The sequence below is a fragment of the Rattus rattus genome, chromosome 4 (genome assembly GCF_011064425.1).
Source record: "Rattus rattus isolate New Zealand chromosome 4, Rrattus_CSIRO_v1, whole genome shotgun sequence".
Lineage (NCBI taxonomy): Eukaryota > Metazoa > Chordata > Mammalia > Rodentia > Muridae > Rattus > Rattus rattus.
In genome coordinates this window covers 47,084,237-47,102,357 of record NC_046157.1, presented here as the reverse complement: position 1 = coordinate 47,102,357, position 18,121 = coordinate 47,084,237, and the positions used below count along the sequence as shown (strand labels likewise).

At 47.2% G+C, this 18,121-nt stretch overlaps 1 protein-coding gene across 1 annotated transcript in view; it reads right to left on the bottom strand.

Annotated features, from left to right (window-relative positions):
* Nucleotides 1–7,474: 7,474 nt before the first annotated feature.
* Nucleotides 7,475–18,121, bottom strand: part of Fam3b (FAM3 metabolism regulating signaling molecule B) — a 31,834-nt gene continuing 21,187 nt past the window's right edge. The window contains exons 4-8 of the mRNA XM_032900355.1: nt 14,474–14,532; nt 12,721–12,771; nt 12,062–12,149; nt 11,663–11,795; nt 7,475–7,995 (exon numbers count right to left, since the gene is read on the bottom strand). Coding sequence (XP_032756246.1) covers nt 7,906–7,995; nt 11,663–11,795; nt 12,062–12,149; nt 12,721–12,771; nt 14,474–14,532 — 421 coding nt within the window. The 3' untranslated portion in view covers nt 7,475–7,905. The remainder of the gene's footprint in view (nt 7,996–11,662; nt 11,796–12,061; nt 12,150–12,720; nt 12,772–14,473; nt 14,533–18,121) is intronic.

The window sequence follows — 18,121 nt, the reverse complement described above, 5'->3', positions numbered from 1 at the left end:
AGCCCTACTCTCCAGAGAAGAGCCCTACTGTGCAGAGAACATCCTCCCAGCTTAGGAAAGTAAGAGTCTCTCCTTTTCAGAGCCCTTGGACTGGCTTGCTGCAGCCCTTTCCCTGGGCTGCCTGTCCTGGGAACTGGCAGGACAGACACTAGGCTCCTCTTAGAATAGACCACGTCATAGGGTCCTCTTGTGACCCTGTCACAGGGTCTTGACCTCTGCCCTAAGGCTGCCTGTGCCCAGTGCTGTGCCTATGCTGCTGGCTTTTTCGAGTAGAACCAAACATAGTTTCTGCGGCTCAAGAAGACATGGAGAACGGGGAAGGCAGATTTGGTGACCTCACACATCTCCCAGTACTGTGCTATTATTTTGAATGGCCCTTTGCTTCTCGTCCTTCCTCTTTTAGCCCTCCCTTTTGCATTTCCCTGTCACTTCAGACTCTGGTTTCAGTTTCATTTCTCTTTAGGTCTTAGAAATTCAATTCAATCTATGCTGAGAAAGAGAACATCTTGCAGGACTCAGGTCAAAAAGAAAGAAAAGAAAAAAAAGAAAAGAAAAGTCAGGGACATAGATCTAGGATCAGGGGGTAGTAGCTTAGAAAGGTAGCAATGGAGTGAGGGGCAGATGAGTGACCAGAAAGCAGTGCTGGAAGGAGGATCAGGAAGGCTTGTGTCAAGGAAAAGGAACCCTGCATATGAGGGAAAGGACTGGGCTGGACTGGGACCAGTTGGGTGGTGGCCTTTTGACCGATTCCTAGCCTGAGAGAACTACAGAGTAGCCCCAAGCTCACCTTTGGAAGCTCAGTCTTAGACCGTGCTGATGTATCACAGTATTGGGAGCATGTTACAAGAAGACCTGACCTAAACCCCAGCACCGGGGTAAGAGACCAGGATACACATGGCACAGAAGAGAGATGGGCCCAAGCCCTGGTTACTGGTATCACCAGGAGGTAATGATGTGTTTATAGAATGTTAAAGAGAGATATTGAGCTCAAGAACTCACCAGGAGAGAATCTTGAGCTCAGAGCTACCCCTGTGCTGCCCTTGAGGATGGAGCTTTTCACTGACCCTGGTTCTAGGACCTTTTCCTTTGGGACTGTGGGGACACTTACTCTGACTGACCAGCGGGGGAAGGGGGCTTACCAATCCTCCGAAGTTTAGGCTGCTGAGCATTAGATCTCCATGTGACAGCAGGGTGGATGCAAACAGTGGAGTTTCGAAATCAGAGTCTTGGCGATGTGTTTATAAAAAGATGAAGGGCGTGGGGGATGTGTTCTATGGAGGTGTGGCGAGGTGTGGTGCGGTAGGGAGGAAGTGGGTGCCTCTGCGGGCCCATGCTGAGGCATCCCTTCCCCCTTGAGGGACCAACCACACAGTATAGTATAGGATAGAATTTATTCAGGGCATGGGGAGGGGAGTTAAGAGGGTAGTAGGGGCAGAGAAAGGAAAGAGAGAAAGAGAGAGAGAGAGAGAGAGAGAGAGAGAGAGAGAGAGAGAGACAGAGAGGCCAGCTGAGACATGGAGATGGGGGAGGGAATGGGGAGAGAGTGGGGGGCAGGAAGGGAAGAGCAAGAGAACAGCAGAGCAGGGGTGGGGGTAGCAGTCGCTTTTATAGTGTCAGCCATATCTGGCTGTTGACAGATAACTATGGGGCAGAGCTTAGACAGAATGCTAACAGGTAAGCTGGAGTTTTAGTTCTGAGAGTCAGTAGAGATGGGTCTTCCATCTGGGAGAGAGTGGTGCCCACTCTGGCCAATCTGCTTCACTCTTTAGAGTTCCTAATCAATTTTTCCTTCCTTTCTTTCTGCTTCTCCTATGTAGACCATTGTGTTGTCCAGGTCTGGGATGCTGCATCTGAAAACAGGTGCCACTTCAGTATAGCCAGTACCACCACCTGTCCTGCCTTCCTTCCAACATGAGGTCTCATGTGCTAAGAAGGGATTCTGGGGATCAGTGATATGACTCAGAAAGTAAAGGGACTTGCTATCAGTCCTGCCAACCTAAGTATGGTGGATGTTGTGTTTTTTAAAAGATAAGGAGAGAAGGAATATGTTTGGTAGATGTGTAGTCAGGTATGGGGGTAGGGGCTACCTCTGCGGGCCTATGCTGAGACATCCCTTCCCCCTGAGGGACCAGCCACACAACAGTATAATATAGAATAGAGTTTATTCAGGGGATGGGGGAGGGAAGTTAAGAGGTAGTAGAGGCAGAGAAAGCCAGAGGAGGCAGGGAGTAAAGGAGTAGAGGAGGAGAGGAGTAAAGGTCAGCCATGAGCACATAAAGGAGGGGAGGGGAATGGGGAAAGAAGGGACAGAGGAGAAGAGGGGGGATCAAGAAAGCAAGAGACAGAGGAGGGGGCAAGCAGCCCCTTTTGTAGTGAGTCAGGCATACCTGGCTGTTGCCAGGTAACTGTGGGGCGGAGCTTAGACAAAATGCTAACAGTGGAAGGTCAAAACAGTCTCCCAAAATCTCTTCTCACACATGCCCCTTGTCCATCCCTAGACATAGGACTAAAAAGGTCCTTAAGTCGATGACTGCCAAGTACAAGAGACCGGAAAACAGCACCAGGTCAGGGACAGCGAGGGTGAATTAAGATGCCTACCCCTCAGTTCCTAGTCCTCCTCAAGTCAGGGTCTCACAGTATAGCTCATGCTGGCTTGGAATTCACAATGCAGACCAAGCTGGCCTCAAACTCACTGCAATCTTCCCGTCTCGGCTTCTGAGTTAGCTCACTCTCTGCCTCATGCTCATGGATGAAGCTATGAGCTGTCAACTGTTCCTTTACTCTGCCATCATGGCCTGAAACCATAGGCCAAATTAAACACTTTCTTTTATACATTGTCTTGGTCATGGTGTGTTATCACGGCAGTAGAAAACTAAATAAGATAAGACTATGTCCCAGGCCGGGAACTGAATCTCCAGCTCTCTCCACCACAAAGAGGACAAAAGTACATGGTTCCCTGCAACCAGGAGCTGCCAAGGTGAAGAAAACCCAAACATTCAGAAAGGGTAATTGATGTGAGGGTCTTCACAGCAGCCACCTTTAAGGCCATCTGCCCCTTGGGAAGATCACAAACAATCCTAGCAGTGTGCGTCTATGGGGTCATGGACACATGTCTGTCTTCATTTGCTTGAGTTCTAGTATCATGTGCACAGTGCCTCTTGAAAGCTGCAACAACAGAGAGTAAACACTGAAGTGAAAACTTAAGGGCTCTTTGGAAAGTCAATTGTGTTGGATGGGTTTTTCTGGGGTGAACACATGAAGGAGTGTTTTGCCGAAGAGGACACAGGTGAAAGACTAAGGTAGACTCATGAAGGAATGTTTCACTGAAGCAGACACAGGAGCGAGGATGTTCTGCTAAAGCAGACCCACGAAAGGACATATGACGAAGGATTCTTTGCCTACGACATGCAAGTATTAGTCCGCATTACATTGCATAGTTGAGCTCCATTTGTCAGGACTCTGAGGACTCCCAGAGGGTCATATCAGAGCAGAATTTAATTGAAAATCAAATTCTAGGTGAGAGAGCCCTCAGTACTAGGGGGCATTTAGAGGTCTCCTCTTGTGTGGACCACTGTAGCATGATGAGCGAGTACAGGTTAAAGCTATACGGTCTGCCTCCTGCCTCGTATGTTATAAAATGGATGCTGCCCCAAGAGCACAGGGCGTCAGTAGTCCGGCTGGCTCCTGCGGGCCGCCTCTTCCTGAGTACCTGGAGGATTGGACCAGGCAACGCTTTCTTTCCACTTTCCCTGTTTGGTATGTGAATTCTATCACCAACAAACAATAAGAATGAATCCCCGGGCTCTGGCTATAGCAACAAAGCTGTCATGAATCAGCCTGTCCTGTGTTGACTCTCAGGGAAAGCTCAGCATCCTCTGGGGCTCTGTCCCAATGTGCTGAGTGACCGGATAGGCAGGGCCGCTGCCCACCTACCTGACTCTTCCCAGCTCCAGTTATCATTCAACTGGAGGTAAGAGCAGCCCACATGAAACATAGCAATAACTTGGGTTACAGATAGGAAGGTAGATTCTAATAGCATGGAGGGTAGGCAGTTACCCAGCTACTGTGCTGCCTAGGGCATATTAAAAATATAAAGGCTGTGTGTGTCTTTCATCCGGGAACATAAATGGTCAAAGGCAGGGAAGAAACCTCCAGTCGGGATTTTTAATATTTTCTATTACGTGTAATTGGTTGGGCCTGTGATATGGTTCTGAATCACAGAGGGAGACTGTGGCAGAGCAAATCCACTCACCTCAAGGCCAACGAGTGACTGGGCTGGGCCCGAGTCCTACAGTCCCCTTCAAGGGGACATTCCCAATATCCTGACTAACTCTTGCTAGGCCTACCTCCTAGGAGTTCTATAAGCTCCCATTACTGTCACTCTGGGGACAAGTTTCCACTACATGGGCCTTAAGGGGATGATTAAGAAGCAAATGATAGAAACTGCTAAAATATGCTGCAGGCAGACACAAGCCATGGCCAGTAAGTCCAGGCCTGAAACGGGAAATCAGGCAAAAGCACAGTAGATGTGCTGTCTATAACTCTCAATTTCAGTCAGTAGAATAAAACCAAACACAAGCATCAGATATAAATGTGAAGAAAAGAATCTAGCTGAGGCTGCAAAGGCGTGGCCTAGTTCTTTGTCCTCTGGAGGGGTTCCAAGCACAGCAGAAACTGTTGTAAGAGCAGGAACCCCCGAAGACACAAGGGCCCCGTTCAGTGCTGAGGCCAGACACGAATGCAGCTGAGAGCCAGGCACCACCTGATGTGACTGCACAGTCAATGCTGCAGTTTCCTCCCCACAGTGTGCTCTGTAGCGAACAGCAGAGGGTGGAAAGAGTTGCCACAGAGTGGGATAAAAGACTGGGCATCCCCAAGCCAAAGACCTGAAGCCTGCCTGGCTAGGAATGCCCTGAGCCTGTTGCCTGACAATCGGAGGGGTCAACATGTCATATCATGAGATATGATGGAAATGCATTTCCTCCTTTCTTACCCAGAAGGCAAAAAAGGGTACTCAGTGATTAACAATGACTACCATCTTGGTTAGACCTGTAATCAGCTAAGGGGCAAGCCTCTGGGCATGCCTGTAAAGGGGTGTTTAGATGAAGTAAACTGAGGAAGGAAGGCACACCTAGAATATGAGAGATACCTTTCCTTGGGCTGAGAGGGGGCACTAGTGGCCATCCCTCTGCTTCCTGACTATAGATGTAATATGACCAGCTACCTCCCACGGTCCTGACTTCCTTGTCACGATGGACTGAATTCCTAAAACTGAGAGCCAAACTCTTACGTTGCTCTTGTTAGTTATTTAGTTGTAATGAGACAATTCACTAATACAGGTACCAATGCCCAAAGGGGTCTGTCCAATTGTGCTTGGGGCTTATTTGTGCCCAAGAGATTTGGGATTCAGAGTAAGATATGCCCAAGACTGAGCACAGCAGAGCTGGGCTCTTACTGACATCCTGAGGCTAGATCCAGGCCCAGGGCTCCCCCACGGGCACCCATAGGTATCCCCTGTTTACAGAAGCATCGGTGGATCTCTGCCTGTCTTCACATGGTACCAATACACAGGTCTGTGCCCAAACTGTCCCTGCTCATGAGGCCAGTAGCCAGGCAGGAAGGACTGGCTGTACTGCAGCAGAGCCAAGTCCTAACTAATCATGTCTGCTGTAGTCCTACTTGCAGGAAGATCACATTCTGAGGCACAGAACATCAGCATAGGAATTTGGGGGAAAGCAACAGAGCCTATAGTCAAGCTTGGGTCAGGATCCTACCTGTGATCTGCAAGAACCAATGTAGAGACTAGACACCCTGAGGAGTCTGTCTCTGAAACTCCTGTGTTTTTTCCTGGGCCACAGGACTGCTTGATGTGCAGTGGTCACTGGGTCATTGTAGTTCCTAAATGTTCACCAGCCTCTGTGCTAACAGAGACTCATCTCCCTGCCATGACCATGCAGCTTACTGTGTCCTTGCAGAGAGCTGGTGTATCCTATGTGGAGCTGGCCAGGTAAGTCTTAAGGTAGGGGGCCATAGGGAGGGAGTAGGATGGGTGGCAACACATATCCAGACAGGAGCAGGGCAGAGAGCTTCTGAATTTTTGCTCTCTCCAGTGTCTTCATTGGATAGGAAGGATCCAGGCAGCTGGATACTGGTATCACAAGGAGAGATCAATACACCTGTTTCCCAAGAGATTGGAATAGATTGATGTGGCAAGTATGCTGGAGTTCAGGGTACCAGGTGTTCCCAATTATATTTATTGCCGCTGTGTGTGTGTGTGTGTGTGTGTGTGTGTGTGTGTACTGTGGCAAGGCCAAGGCCAATGTTGAAGACAAGTATCTTCTTCCAACCCTCTTCACCCAACATTTGTGTATTTGGTTATGTTCGTGTATAGAGACAGGTGTATAGGCATATTAATCTATATGTGCATGTGTGGAGGCCAAAAGTTAGTGTCTTCCTCTATAACTTTCCAGGTTTTTTTTTTTTTTTTTTAAAGGATCTCACACTGGCCCAAAGCTCCCTGTTTCAGTTAGGCTGGCTAGCTATCATGCCATTGCTCTCCGCCTTCCCACCAGCACTGGAAACACATGCCACCATAACTGGCCTGTACATGGTCCTGGGGACCTGAACTCTGGTTGTGCTTATACAGTACAGGAAGTAATTTCCATCTGCCCAGCCCTATTTTTTTGAGATAAGGTTTCTTAACTGAGACTAAAGCTTGCTTCTAGACTAGCTGACCCTGTGATCTCCTGGGAAATCCCTGTCCCTCCTCCCATGTGGGGTTTACATGTGTGTGTAACCATGTCCAGCCTTTTTTTTTTTTTTTTTTTTTTAAGATTTATTTACTATGTATAGTGTTCTGCCTGCATATATGCCTGGACGCCAGAAGAGGGCGCCAAGATCACAGATGATTGTGACCCACCATGTGGTTGCTGGGAATTGAACTCAGGACCTTTGAAAAAGCAGTCAGTGCTCTTAACCACTGAGCCACCTCTCCAGCCCCGCGCCCAGCTTTTTACATGATTGTTTAGGATCCAGTTTGGGTTCTCATGTTTGTGCAGCAAGCATTTTATCCACTAGACCATTTCCCAGCTCAGGCTGCCCTGGCTTTGAAGTCATTCTGCTGGCATTTGAAATCACTCCCTCACTTGGGGCTGAGAAGCAATCACACTGGCATAGTCTAGTGGCTCCGCTGGTGGCACAAGAAGGAGCTCTGAGCCAATTCTAGTTAGTGACATCTGTCCTAGCGATTCCATCCCTGACCTGCTGACATGTGCCATCTGACTGGCTATATCCTTGGAAAGGAGTCTAACAGACTAAGAGCTCTACGGCTGTCTTCCTGGGAGCAGATCACGGCTAGGCCACAGTGCCAGCCTCCCTCCTTGACAACCAGGGCCTTGCACAGAGGCAGAGTTGACAGAAAATAAACCCACACCCTTCAGGGAAGTTTAAAAGCCAAACGTGAGGAGACCAAGGATGATGGTTAAGGCCTCATTCATTCCCCAGAAGATAAATGGCGGGAACAAGGGTGTCCCACATGACAGTGGGATAAGAGCTCACTCTGAAGAGCTGTGGAGACCTGTGACAGTGGCCTGACGTCGACATGAGTAGAACAAGCTCAGCAGCCAGCAAGCAGTTTTGCTTCTTTCCACCCTCCATCCATCCCCATCCCCAAAATGACTCCCTTCTGCCTGTTGTCCTGGCTTGAGAATTCCTTCACCGTACGGACGGCAGTGAGATAACATCAGCTGCTAAGAGTCAGTGTCACCAACAATGTCTTATTGTTTACAACAAACTGCAAATCCACATCAGCCCTTTCCTTCACAGCTGGACTCGAAGGAACAGAATCCTGTGATGTTCCAGCTGAGCACATCTGTACGAAACAGGTCTACTGAGGTCCACGCGCCGTTATCTCAGCCCCTTGGGTATGCATCCTTCGATCTGGATCTCTGCTGGCCAGCCGGAGTATCTGTTCCTGGATTGATCTGAGTGGTTGATCTAGATGAGGGAAGGAAAAGGGTGTCATTTACTCACTAAGCTCATCACTGGATCTCTGTCTGCTATGAGCAAAGTCGTGTGAGCAGAAGTCTCAGAGTGGGAGTTCCTCCAACCCAGGATAAAATTCTTCTCAACGCCTCCTCCATTCTTCCTGTCATCCCTTCCTTACTTCCTGCTTCCTTCCTCTCATCCCTTTCTCTTCCTTTCTTCCCTTCCTTTCCCTTCTTCAGTTTCTTTGATTAGAGATAGCCTTGTTTTGTAGTCCAGGATAGCCTGGAACTCACAGTGATCCTCCTGGATCAGCCTTACAAGTACTAAGATTATAGACCTGAACTTCCATACCCAGCCTCCCTGTTTCTCTCAATAGTATTTATTTTTTTAAGATTTTTTTTTTATAAGTACACGGTAGCTGTCTTCAAACACACCAGACAAGGGCATCAGACCCCATTACAGATGGTTGTGAGCCACCATGTGGTTGCTGGGAATTGAACTCAGGACCTCTGGAAGAGCACTCAGTGCTCTTAACTGCTGGGCCATCTCTCCAGCCCTCAATATTATTTGATGGCAGCTCTGGAACTTTTCCAAAGGATAGGAGCTCTTCTGCAGTCTACAGCGTGGCTTAGTAGAGAAGCAACGAGCCTTTGAGAAGCAGCTATGCAACATGAACTCACCTCCAGATTCTATTTCATTTGACCTACTCAAATGTGCATAGGGAGAGCATTGCTGTGGGGACAGCACATGATCTAGCTCTTGCCTGTGGGAACAGACCCATGGCGTCTGGACTCCACACTTGGAGTTTTCAGAGTGTCTTCAAATTAGTACTTGCCACTCCGCAAACATGCTTGCACTCGAGTGGGCATGATGCCTCTATACTTGTAAGTCTTTCGCATGTAATGACACATCCTAACTTAGTGCCTTTTCTCACACCGCAGCTTCACTGAGAGGTAGTTCACACGCCACGGAGCTCACCTGCAGACAATCCCCGTCTTTAGCACATTCCCAGTGCATGCAACTGTCACTACATCAATAAGACATTGTCATCACTGAATGAGGAGTCACACACTGTAGCAGTCATCTGTCTCCTTCCCCGCCCCAAGCGGCCACTAACCTTCTCCCTGATGCTTTCTTTGGGTTTGTTCCTTCTAAGAATTTTGAATAACAAGGGAATCAACCTTCTGTAACTTCTGCGTTTGCTTTGTACCATTCTGCATAACATTTTCAAGAATCCCCATACAATCGCTAATGTCACGGTTTCATTTCTGTACATGGCTGAAGAGTTCCCTTCCACAGTTACTCTATGTTAACACTGCCCTCACGCTGGAAGAACGCTGCTATGGAAACCTGTGCCCCAGTTCCTGAGTGAAGGCATGCTTACAAGGACCTGTGCTGGGCTGGGAGTAACTGTCTCGTTCATTTTCAAGAAACTGCCAGAATGTTCCTCAGAGAGTCTACCTCATGTTACATCTCTCGCAGCCATGTGAGATTTCTAATTTTTCTAGACTTGTTATGATTACAACTACCACAGTGAGCCTGCGGCTCCATCTCAGTGTGATCTGAGCTGGTTTTGTTCTGATGACTCAAGCTACTAAGTTTATTATTAATAGTAAGCCACAAGTTTATCAGTTCATGTGCACATCTGTTCAGAGGTTCTAGCCATTTTTCAATTGGATTATCTTTTTAATCATTGAGTTGAGTTATTTACATATATTAGACACAAGTCTGCTATTTGCAAACATTTTCTCCTACAATTGCTCCATGGTTTTCTTCCCACTTTGTTGTTGTTGTTTAGGATCTCAAATAGCCCAAGCTGAACTTGAACTCAAAGATAACCAAGGATGGCCTTGAATTCCTGATTGTCCAACCTCCACATCCTGAACACTGAAATGCTAGGCATGTGACCCTGTGCTTGGCTTCTTTCTTTCTTTGTGTGCTCTTGGGAACAGAAAACTGTGGGATTTGAAGCTGAACATTTTACCTTTCCTTTAGCTTTTATTCTGCACACTTCCAGAAGCCCCTGCCTAGCAGAGATTTCTGCCTATTTTGCCATCCTGCTGAGAGAGTTTGACAGTTTTACCTCTGCATATGGTGTGAAACAGGGATCCAAATCCATTTTCTCCCTATGTGCTATTTGGTTTTCCCTGTACACTTTATTAAAGAAACTACTCACTCCTGAAGAGTTGGTCTCTGTTCATTCTGTAGGGAAAATCGTCTGGTCAGGTACGAAGGGACCCTCAAATTTTCTGGGACCCTAGTTCCAATCACCCATCTATGCCTGTTCTCAGAGTGCCATGCTGTTCTGATGACTGCAGCTTTGAAGTAGGTTTTGAAATTAGGAGACCTAAGCCTTCTCCCTTAAGCCTGCTTTGACTCGACTTTATCCCTTTCCTACAGAAAGGTGAAATAGCTTGCCTAAGGCCACACAGCCCGAGGAGGTGTCTATCTGTGATATGGGTTATTTGGGGTGAAGGGAATCCTGAGTTCACTTTCAGAGTGTGCCACAGAAACCAATGCAAGTGGGTGCCTCCTCACCACACAGCTGCTGGAACCATAGAACGAGCTGACAGGAAAGCTGAAAGTTATTCTAAACCACATGTGTCCCCACCAAACAAGCCCTGACGCCCTGTCCCCTAGACTCATGCCTATCTCCCCTAAACCCCTGTGGGTCTAGGGGGCCAACAAGTACAACCTCCTCCCTTTGAAGGTGACCATGAGGCCTCCATTGCTTGCAGCACACAGCAGGATGAGAAGTACCTTCTCTGCAGGGCTGGCTTTCCATGTGCAAGATCACTGGGTGCTGTGGTGAAAACATGTTTTGACTGGAGCATGCCAACCCGACCATGGCCTCCAGGTTCTTCAGTTTCAGATCTGAGGGCATCCCAAAAGATCCAGGATCTCTGGAGCTAGTAACAGTGACCTGGGTGTTGTGCCTCCTCTCACGCCAATAAGAGGAGGCCGAGCTGCTCCTGGTTGCCACTGTCTTCTTTAAACCATGGTGCCAGACAGTGGGAGCAAAGTCTCAAGCAGAATCATATGTGATTTGGTGTGTAACCCTGGACAAAGATCAAGCTTTGCCCTCTCGGAATTCTAGCTAAGTGGAAAGATGGCCTCATCAGAGCAGTGGGCCTTGGCTGTGCAGCCAATCTCCTTCTCTTCAGACCCATTTATGTTGGTCAAAAAGGGTTAGGGTGATGGTTCCCGGAGGCCATGTAACACCACCTATCAGCTGGGATGCTCACAGGAGACACGGTGATAAGTCAAACTTCACTCGCTTCTCTCCTTTGATCTTTGCTTTGATAAAGGGAGGCATCAACTCTCCTCCAAGGATGGCAATCAGCCTGAGCAGCTCTGTCCAGTGCATTTCGTACCTATCATATTGTAAGTGGTTCGTATAGAACTGCCCCAGGCAGTTCCCTATCTGATTGTGTGATTGCTATCTCCAGATGAGGAACTAAAGAAGGCTAGCCTCCTGCCCAAACAGAACAGTCACCGCCAGTGACCAGAACCAATCCCAGGATCCCATTTATAGTCTGTAGTGAGACTAGAGAAGTCTGGGGTAGAACATGGAGCTAATGGAAGAGGCTGACCAGTGCTCTGTGGGAGTGACTGCTGACAGAACACCTTTATACACCATAGCCCCATCTGGGAAGGACTGGGGAAAGTCACTCACTTTTTCTCTCTCCATTTCTGCAGGGAGCTCAAAGCCCTTTGCTGCAACAAACACCCAGCTTGATCTGAACTTTATGTTCTTGATTTCTTTGCTTCCAAGGGCTTCTATGGCATCCTTTGCTTGAGCCTGCAGTCTGGGCAAAGGAGAAAGCATGAGAAAATCTCCTGTGGAAGTGGCGTGTGTGTGTGTGTGTGTGTGTGTGTGTGTGTGTGTGTGTGTGCGCGCGCGCGCATGCATATGAGTATGGGAGTGATTCCTGGCATTTGCCATGATCATTTCTTCCCTTCCCTTGTAGAAGCATCTCCTTCCCTACACTCTCCAGGAGTTGCCAGATCCAGGGGCCTTTGTTAGTCCCCTGGCTGGCGCTCTTGTCACATGGGGAAAACTGCACATACTTACTTGTGGCTTCCGTCATCATGCGTCACCATGAACAGCAGGGATTTCGAAGGGGTGCTCTGAATAAACTTGGTCATTGGCCCAGAGTTATCTGTAGGGTCAAGGCCAGACAGTAGTTCAGAGTCTTATCAGTGAGTGAGGCTGCTACCCTGGTTCTCAACTTCCTTCCTCCTCTGCTGTCACCTACTCTCTGAATGTCATGTTCCCTAGACTGGCCCCAGGGGCTCTAGGGGTGCCCTGGCTACTTCCTCAGGAGTAATGTCCTGGGTTCCATGGGAAGCTATCTTAGAGAAGCCTTGGGAACATGGACAACTTGCAGCAGGTACTCAGGGTACAGCAACCGTTACGCTCAAAGATGGAAACAAGATTGATCATGCAAAGTGGAAAGCCCTAAATAAATTAAACCCCGAATCTGGAGGTAGCCACACCTGGTACCAAACCCAGCTTCTGCAAGCACCCACTGGCCACCTCCGCCATCAGGAACAAGAGGTCAGTCCCAAGAGTGATGCCCTAAATTAGTGTTCAGAATTGTGACAGACCCTATCCTATATTCAATAAACACAGGTCAAAGGGACTCCCTGCTTCTTCATCAAGCCATTTCCATTTCCCCACGGGGTCTACGCAGTTTAGTCTTCATTTTAATCAGAAAGGACTTTTCTTACCACCTTCGTACATGTCAAAGTACTTTGTCGATATTACTTTCCCCGTCTCATCTGAAAAACAAAAAGAAAGAAACGGCCTTATAAGAGATAGCTCAGGGGACCCAGTGTACAGTGGTAATCCTACTACCCTTTTTGGTCTCATTACCTCTAAGTGACTCTGGAAGAGTCCCTAGCCTGAAGAGGAACTGTGTGGTGGGATTAGTCTTCCAAATCCTGGACAAAGCAACTCCATCTTGTGGTCATCTATGTACTAATCTGCAGCAAAATAAGCTGTCCTTCCCATGGGCTGCAAGCCATCTTGCCCATGGTCAGACAGTGTTTGTTGAAACCAGAGCCCCTGATAAGTGTAAGGTTGGAACACACAGAGACAGGGAGCTTGAGCTTGGGTTTTGCACCCCACATGAAGTCTGAAGTCACCTCTGCCTCTTCAACACTAGGTGGTGGGCTGAACTAGGTTTGCTTGTAGCCTGGGAGCCTATGTAACAGGACCTTGGTAGGCAGAAGGTTGGGAGATGGCTGTGGCAAGGCTCTGAGAGCTCCAGGCTCCAGTCAACAACCTGAATGAATTCATTTATGCCACCAGGCTAGACCTATTGGACTCCTCGTCTGTGCCATCTGTTCCTTCCTTATTTGGGGGTGAATAGATGTTCCTTTTACTTCTCCCAGGGAAGCCATACAGCAATTAGGCTGATCTCCAAGGAGCACCTCCACAGGGAGGAAATGGTCTAGGACTCTGATCTGGCCCAATTACAGGATCTTAATGCTCCTCTCCTTTCGTCTCTTAACCATTAGAGCCCCCCAGACCTTTTCACTTCACACTAGGTGTCCAGAGGGGTCGTATGACTGAGGGTGTTTTGTCCTGTCCCACAGCTCTGCTGACACTGGCTCTGTAATCAGATGTTTCCTGCATGACTCCCTGTTCTCTAACCTGCTGTGTATCTTACTGCAAGAGACCTTCAAAAGCACTAAGACCCCAGAGGAAGCCAATGCACCTACACAGGTTTCCATGGCCCACAGCAGCCAAATAGAACTGGCCAGTGTTGTTTCCTCTATGGGTCACCAGGATCCAAGAGCAAAAGAATCCAGGGTCCGGATCTAGGTAGATCTGAGCTTCACTGTGTCCCCTCTGCCTGTTCTTCCTCAATTGCAAAGTCTCTTTTAGATTCAGTTTTTGGTTATTTTGTTGTCGTTGGGCCATAAATAGTTTGTAAAGTAAGACTTTCAGGTGAAAATTATGTGATTTTAGAATTCATTACAGCGTAAACCTAGATATGAGGAAACAAGTTGAAAGACCATGGTCTTGAGGTCTCTCAGTGGATAAAATGCTTGTCTTGCAAGCATGAGGAACTGAGTTCAAATTCCAAGAACTCATGTAAAGCTAACACAGGCATGTGCATGTGAAATCCCAGGGCTTCTGTGTAGAAATGAGAGGTGGAGAATCATAGGCCTGCTAGTCTGCTGTGCACAATGGTAAACACAAACAAACAAACAAACAAACAAAACAAACAAAAAACCCAAAGCAATCCATGGAGAAATCTCAAACAAAGGGTCAGGCGTGCAACTACCTCTAAGGTTGTTCTTTGACCTCTACATACACGGTGACATACATGTGTGCACAGTCATATGAATATGCATAAACACAGAGGGGAGGAAGGAGGGAAGGAGAGATTTTTAAAGAAACATAGAAAAGGTCTCTGCAGAAATCCTGTTCCAGGCTCTGAGGGAATTTCTGAGAAACACTTGTGTCACTTACAGTCAACAACAGCGATGTTTATCCCTCTTGCCACATTCCCCGTCTTCTCTCCTAATAGCCTGAAACGTGAGTGAGAGTCAGTCAAGAAGCTCCTATACAGGCAGGATGAGCAGGCCTCCCTCACCAGGCCTTCTGTGTTCAGGGCCTGATACTCCCTCTCCTTCCTGCTGCTTCTACCACTGGTATGCAGTGGCTGGGACTGCTCCCCCAAACAACGCCACCCCTGTTCTACACACCTGCAGGATTCAGATTCAGTTCCTGGGTTCCTGGAAATTGCATTTCATCTTACAAAGGTCAGACAGGAAGGTTCTTCACCAAGGCTTTTGCATTGAGTCCCTCTCAGCCCAAGAAGCCATGCCTGGACTCACAGACTTGAGGGAGGATAGCGGCTCCATTCCAAACTGGGCTTCCTCCAGTCTCTGCTTCCTTCTCCCTCAGTCTCCACTTCCTTCCCCATTCTGGACCTGCAGGTTCTACCTGCCTCATCCTTTCACCCACCCACCAAGTCCAACCCAGATTATCTCCTTGATAAGCACTTCCTATTATATCACTTATTTTTGCTTCCCTTTTTAGAAGACTTATTTTTAATGGATGTATAGCTTAATGGGTGAGTGCAGAGCTTGAGGAGCTCACAGGATGGTACAAGATACCCTGGAGCTGGAGTTAAAGGCAATTTTGAGCTGCCTAACATGAGTGCTGGGAAATGAAGTCACATCCTCTAGAAGAGCAGTAAACACTTTCGACCATTGAGACAGCTCACTAGCCCAGTTTTTGCTTGTCACCTAGCGAAAATGAGATGTCAGTATCATACATAATTTTAATTCTATTTTTGAACCCTAAGTCTGGGAAGACTAAAGTATTTCCTAGAGACAGTAATTGTCATCAGAGGTCATAGGAATAATGTGTGGGTGTGTGTTTAGGATGCGTAAATTATATGTGCATGCATGTGGTATGTCTGTGTATGCACATGTGCATAAGTATGTTGTATGTGTGCATAATTTTGCATGTATGCATGCATGTGCTGTGTCTGTATTTGCACATGTGTAGGTGTGCACATGTGTATAAATATGTGCTATATAATTATGTGCATTTTATGGACTTTTGCTGAGATTGGCATCAACGAGTCAGTAGTATCAAAAAGAGAATCTGAAGTTCATCCTTCATGTCAAAGCTATAAGGTGGGCAACAGGTGCTTTAATGTTTAACTGAAGGCCTCCAGGAGCCTCAGGGCCTAGGGCTTTTCGAGTGTTAAAGAGGCAAGGAAGCACTCTTATCCTCAGTAGTGAAAAGCTGGGTAACTCTAACCCCATGGGAAGCACTATATGAGGAAGAACACATTTTTAAAAGATCTGCTGGGATAAGAGAGAAATGAAATGTAGCCAAGAACTTCCCAGACCAACAACTGACTGAAGACAGACATTTCTGGGGTGAGTCTAACATTGAAAGAGAACTTTGCCCTTACAGGATAGGAGCCCAGAGAAGTCAACAGCACTTTGGAAAGCCACAAAAGTCTGAAGGGAAATCAAAGGCCTCATCAAATCTCTTGGATTTTATTTCGTTAAGTCACAAAGGGTTAGATAAAGAAGACAAAAAACAGAATTTGTGGCTATTAGCCCAGATTTTATTGAACTAGGCAACCCCAGAAAATGATATTTAAAATGTGCTCATGTCACCCTGAACTGCCAATAGCTTTGGGTCCCTGGGAACAGTAAATGAGAAAAGAAGACAGAGACTCCCATCTTTCTGTGCTTCATGTGTGACTGGGAAATGCCCCCTGCTAGGTCCTGTGTTGGGAGCTTGGCCCCAGCCTGATGATAATGTGCTTTAAGAGGCTATGGACTGACCCTGTGCTCCAACCGCATAGGTAGCAATGAATAGCCTAGTGAGGGCACCAGTGGAAGGGGAAGCCCTGGGTCCTGCTAAGACTGAACCCCCAGTGAATGGGATTGTTGGGGGGGATGGCGGTTTTGGGTGGAGGATGGGGAGGGGAACACTCATATAGAAATGGGGTGGAGGGCTTAGGGGGATGTTGGCCCAGAAACCCAGAAAGGGAATAACAATAGAAATGTAAATAAGAAATACCCAATTTAATAAAGATGAGAGAAAAAAAAATAAAGATGGAGAGAGAGAAAAAAAAAAGAGGCTATGGAATTCCCTGGAGGAGGGGCAAGTGCTTTTAGAGTATGCTAATTCCTGAAAGAGCAGTTAAAAAAAAAAAAAAAAAAAAAAAGGCAAACCTGGAAGCTGAGCATCTCTGGCTTCCTTCTGACCACGAAATCTCCTTGTTTACTCTCATTATTGTGAAGTTACTTGCTAGGAGGCAGGGCCAGCCATGCGCTTAGCCCTCCTGAGATATGAGGCAGAGTTCTTTTCTACCACAAACCATCCAGCTGCTCGTATACATTACAGTGGTGAAAACAGATTAGTGAGCATTTCTTGCTGCTATTTTTTCTTTTTTTAAAGAAATGCTCGGATGGACTGCCCAGCACGCAGTCAGAAGAAGCTTGACAGGCTAGGGAAGAAGTCAACAGAAGCAAGGGCAAAAGGAGCCAGCAGACAACCGAGGCAGACTCCCGGGCTCCAGCCAGCCAACTGAACTCCGAGATAACAGCACTTAATGCACTCAACACGAAAGTTTCGATTGGAAGTCAACAGAACAAAACAAAAAACAACAAAGAGAAAGCAGGCTCACTTGGAAAAAGAAGAAATGGGTTTAAAAACTAAAATGACAAAATAATCTAAAAACACTAGATGATGGCTGGCTTTAAGGACAGATTAGACACAGTAGAAGAGACCAGTGGTGATAGTAAAAAAAAAAAAAGTTCTGTCCACAGTCAAGGGCAGAGAGAGATGGGACAAATGGGAAGTAAACTGTGGGGTATGAGGGATAGAGCTCTGAGGGTCAATGATAAGGAAGAAGTCAGCAGAGTATCAGCATTCATTGCTCGCTAAGTGACGAGATGTGGCCACCTCTGCAGAATCCTGTCACTATGACTTCCTGCCAGCATGCTCTGTTCCCTCAAACAACGAGTCAAAATAAAGCCCTTCTCATTTAAGTTGCTTTTGTTCAAGTATGTCATCATAGAAACGGAAAAGAAACAGGAAATCTGTCCAACACGGTGAAATACACTTATTTAAGAAGTCTTGAAATGCCAAAATAAGATAAAACAGGGCACACCAGAGTACAGATGCTGGGATGAGAGATGAGTACAAATGTCGTGAAGGTAATCTGAAAGGCACAGCAAGACCCAGATCTGAGCTTCTACCGTGGACCCCACGAAATGCACTATCTCAGTGGAGACGCACGGGCTTCACCTGTGAGGTCAAGCATCACCGGTTACTAAGCAGAGATGTGCTCAAAACTGGTGGGGGGCGACTTGGAGAATCCTGTGCTTCTTCTACTAAGTAACTGTATTTGTAGTTAAAATCTTCTCACAAAGAAAGGGCCAACCTGGTGACTTCGCTGATGAATTACATGGAACGATCGTCAAAAGAGACTACGAAAATCCAACCGAGGACACATAAAGCCCTCAGAGACACCATCACCCTTCCCCAGGGACGCAGTGGTATTCTTATACCCCTACCTGATTTTCAGCCTTGCCAGAGGTTAGGAACATACAAGTACAGCCTGAGAGGGGAAAGAAGGGA